Source organism: Galeopterus variegatus, unplaced genomic scaffold (genome assembly GCF_000696425.1).
Source record: "Galeopterus variegatus unplaced genomic scaffold, G_variegatus-3.0.2 Scaffold8579, whole genome shotgun sequence".
Classification (NCBI taxonomy): Eukaryota; Metazoa; Chordata; class Mammalia; order Dermoptera; family Cynocephalidae; genus Galeopterus; species Galeopterus variegatus.
In genome coordinates this window covers 40,009-44,249 of record NW_007734690.1, presented here as the reverse complement: position 1 = coordinate 44,249, position 4,241 = coordinate 40,009, and the positions used below count along the sequence as shown (strand labels likewise).

General features: G+C 45.5%; 1 protein-coding gene across 1 annotated transcript in view; it reads left to right on the top strand.

Moving 5' to 3' along the window:
* The first annotated feature begins 2,632 nt into the window (after positions 1–2,632).
* The window catches only part of LOC103608572 (zinc finger protein 39-like), a 20,866-nt gene continuing 19,257 nt past the window's right edge, over positions 2,633–4,241 (top strand). Inside the window, exon 1 of the mRNA XM_008592992.1 lies at positions 2,633–3,011. Within this exon, the coding sequence (XP_008591214.1) occupies positions 2,997–3,011 (15 nt within the window). The 5' untranslated portion in view covers positions 2,633–2,996. The remainder of the gene's footprint in view (positions 3,012–4,241) is intronic.

Genomic DNA, 4,241 nt, shown 5'->3' with positions numbered 1-4,241 from the left:
CTGTGTTTAAAGGATTCCCACATCCCCTACCAATAAGTGTTTGAGAGAGAGGCATGTGATTTAGGAGTTCAAGGTGGGGGCCTATAGATTCTAAAGTCTAAGACAAGAAGGCTGTGGGAAGATCAAGGCTTAGTTCACTGGATCTGCGATTAGAATCACTGAGGGGAAGTTGAAGAATCAAAGAAAACAGACACTTGAACAAAGCAGGAAATACATTAGGAAAAGAGAAAACCAGGGATAGGTTTTAGGCATGACCGCAGCCTCTCATCCCATCCACACACCCCCAATGTTCGTCCTTCTTTTACTCTGCCTGACATTCTAACATGCAAGCCCATGTCAACTCTGATGACTCAAGATAGGCATTTTTGCTTTTTTTGTGGTTTTTGTTTTTTTGTTTGGTGGCTGGCCAATAATGGGATCTGAACTCTTGACATTTGTGTTATCAGCACCACATTCTCCCAAGTGAGCTACTGAGGCAGTCCTGTTTCCCTGTTTTAAGAGGAACTTCAATGTACCAGAAACTTTGATAAACCCATGTAGAGAACCTGTTGCCTTGTTTGGTGCATAAACCAAAGAAGAAAAGACAAAGTTCATGTCCACCCCTCCCCCCAAGTACTAAAATTTGATTTAATAAATAGACAGATGGGTTCATGGAACATGGGAATTTCTGAGTAATTAATTAGCAGACATGGCAACTGTAAACTGGGACAAGGATTAAGAAATGCACCTGCCCTATGACCTTCCTATTTTATTTCACTATGCGCTAGAGCAGTTTTTCTAACTGCGTAATACAATGCAATGAGACTCACAAATTAGTTTACTGGATGAGAACAAACATCTCTCAATGTTTTGAAAGAAAATTACCATGTCAATTCTTGTTAACACATTTAAAATAAAATAGAGATATGATTTTTTCATACTTTAAAATGCATGTTTAAAAATAGACATGGGTTCTATAACAGCTAAACCAGGCCCCCATTTGAATTTCCCCACTGCTGACACAATATCTCAGGTTGTCAAACTAACATGTACTAAAAAGTCAAAATCCCACATTTGAGGGCCGGCCCGTGGCTCACTCGGGAGAGTGTGGTGCTGATAACATGAAGGCTGCGGGTTCGGATCCTATATAGGGATGGCCGGTTTGCTTGCCGGCTAACGCCAAGTCAAGGGTTAAGATCCCCTTACCAGTCATCATTTTTTTTTTTTTTTTTTTTTTTTGTCTTTTTTCGTGTCCGGCAATGGACCGCAACCCTCAGTGTCGCGCCCTTACCGGACCGGGACCGGCAACCGGATTGCAACCCTCGGTGCTGCGCCCGCCCCTCGCTCAGCCAGTGAGGGGGAACCGATCTGTATGTGGGATCCGAACCCTCGGCGGGAGTGCCGTCGCGCTCCCAAGTGGCGCACTGTAGCATGGACCACGGGGCCAGCCTTACCAGTCATCTTTAAAAAAAAAAAAAAATCCCACATTTGTGGAATAGAGACTAGTCTATTGCCTAGTTAGAGACGAGTCTTGATCCAGTAAGGCCTGATTTCCTGGCAACAGTACTCCGTGCAGGGAAAATTTAAACAATTTTCTTCTTTGGCTCTAAATGAAGGTCCCCAGAGTATTCTGGGAAGCGTAGTATGGCTGACCATAAACATCACAGGTGCAGGACTATGGGAAAAGGTCCTGTGTGTTTCTTCTGCGCATGTGCATCCTCGCTCACCTCGCCTTCTGGGAAATGTAGTTTTGTTTTGCAATGACGTTGCCCTCACTGGACTACTATGGGACTGGGATTGCCGGGTTTCTACTGCGCATGTGCAGCTCCGCCCACTCTGCCATCTTTTGTGTGGAGATTCCGGGTGTTGCTGCTGTCCTCACGTTGCTCCTCAGATCCTGGGGTTGGATCGTCTCTGAAGGTGGGTGCGAGGGTGAAAGAGGAGCCCGCGGGCCTCGGGGGCCCTGGGGAGCGGGACGGTGTCCGCGCACTTGGGGGCAGAAGTGCAGCGGGCCTCGAGCGGGCGGGGCCTGACGTGCGGGACCTGGGCCGGGCCGGGGATGGGGCGCCCGGGCTGCGCTTTCCAGTCGGTTCAGTCAGAGGACGGCGCTGCCGGAAGGAGGGCGGGCGCTGCCGGGTGTGCAGAAGCCGGTTCCAGATGTCCCAGGATGGGGGCTCAGGTCACAGGTGGCGACGGGAACGTGGGTGGGGGTGTGTGAAGACAGCGAGCCTGGGAGGTGTGGGGAGGTCACGTTCCAGAGCCGCCATCAGGAACCTGGTACCGACCTATGGGATGTTCACTTCACCATCTGTAACGTGAGCGTGTGGACATTAGTGTGATGCTCCAGATCCCAGAGGTGAATCTGGGATTGTGAGGTGTGTGCAGACTGTCACTCTGTGGCCGTTGTGTCTCGGTGTCTCTCCTTGAGGTCCAGTTTCTCGTCCCTCCTGCCCTGTGCAGCCGGCCTAGCTCTCCTGGTCATGGGCAAAAGATGTCGGGTTGCCAGATGTGTACTATGCAGATATTTAGTTAAATATGAATAAGATGTGTTGCAGTGGAAACACTTGTCTAGAATTGTGTGTGGAGTCATTATATTAATATGAAAATAGTCAATATAGCCGAACTGTATTTCTATAGCGTAAGTTTAAGTAATGACACAGTGTGTTTTTCTTTAGTTTAAATGATTAAGTTGTATGTTTAGGTTAGGTTGATTCTTGCTAAATCAGTAGGTAATGTATGTTTCATTAACCAAAAACAAATTGTGTGTCTAATGTGTACCATTGATGTACTTGCTAGTGCACCTTTAATGGGTCTTTGTTGCGTCTTACTGACGATAAAGGCTTGTTGTTTCACAGGGAGGCTTTTTGTTTGTTTGTGTTTTCCAGCTACTGTGTAGAGAGTTTTGGGCAGGAGAATCGCGGGTCAAGCCATGACAGTTCTCTCCTTAATCCACTCCATTCCCTCCTCTCCCAGCTAAGCTGCCAGAGTGCACTGTGCATTTCCAAGAGCAAGAAAAGATGGATAAATCTACAGTGAGTTGTTCTTTTATTTATTCCTCATTTTTTCACTGTATTACCTGGGTATTATGGCGAGCGGGGAGCATGAATTAAAATGGAAGAGTAGATGGGCCGGCCTGGTGGCGCACTCGGTAGAGTGCGGTGCTTGGGATTGTGGCGGCGCTCCCGCCGAGGGTTCGGATCTCATATAGAGACCGGTCCAGTCACTGATTGAGCGCAGTGCGGGCGCGACACTGAGGGTTGCGATCCCGTTACCGGTCACAAAAAAAGACAAAAAGGAAAAAAAAAATGGAAGAGTAGAAATGAGTAAACCTCAGCTTGAAGGAAATATACTTACATAAGGTAAAGTTTGCGTGTGGATATAGCATCATGTAAGACTTCAGAGTCATCTAAGTGGAGTACAAATTTGTCTCTGGTCTTTCTAATGTCATGTCAAAAAGGCAGACACTTTCTTTTTACATGATTGGAATGGAACCTGAGAAAAGAATATGCCAAATTCTCAAGGGATATGAGGATTTATTGGCACTAAATTTTGATACCCTCTCTATTAGAAAGTTTTTGACTGCCAACCTGGAAATAAACACATAGCTTTCCACAGTGGAAATGGGTGGTAAGTGCTAAGGCACATGTTGCCAAATAAGCAGTCTGTAAGGTTTCATGTAATTTAAGGCCTTCTCACCCACATAGTTTTGTTAAAATATACTGAGTTCTGGGGGCTTACATGTATGATTTAGCAAAACGCAATGGTTAAAAATATCAGGCCACTTTATTTTCTTGAAGTTCTATGGGTCCACATATCTGGTGCCGTTATTGAGGCTGTTGGTTAAAGATGGCGTCACTCACATGTCCTGTGGTTTGTGTACAGGTTTGGAAGACTGTAGTTGATTCATGGATAAACCATGGAATTATCACTTAGTGAAATCCAGTGCCTTTTCTGTAGTCTTTTTCTAACTTGAATTTTCTGCCACATTTGAAACTGCTGTACATGATCTTCCCCTGGAAATTCTTCTATGTTAGTTAGTTTCTCTCATGCCCTTACTGATGGTTTTCTCTCTTCTCTTCAGAATTCTTCTTTCTTCTTAACATAGCTCATCAAAGTGCTTCGTTCTGGGCACTTTTCTTGATTCATGGATAAACCATGGAATTATCACTTAGTGAAATCCAGTGCCTTTTCTGTAGTCTTTGTCTAACTTGAATTTTCTGCCACATTTGAAACTGCTGTACATGATCTTCCCCTGGAAATTC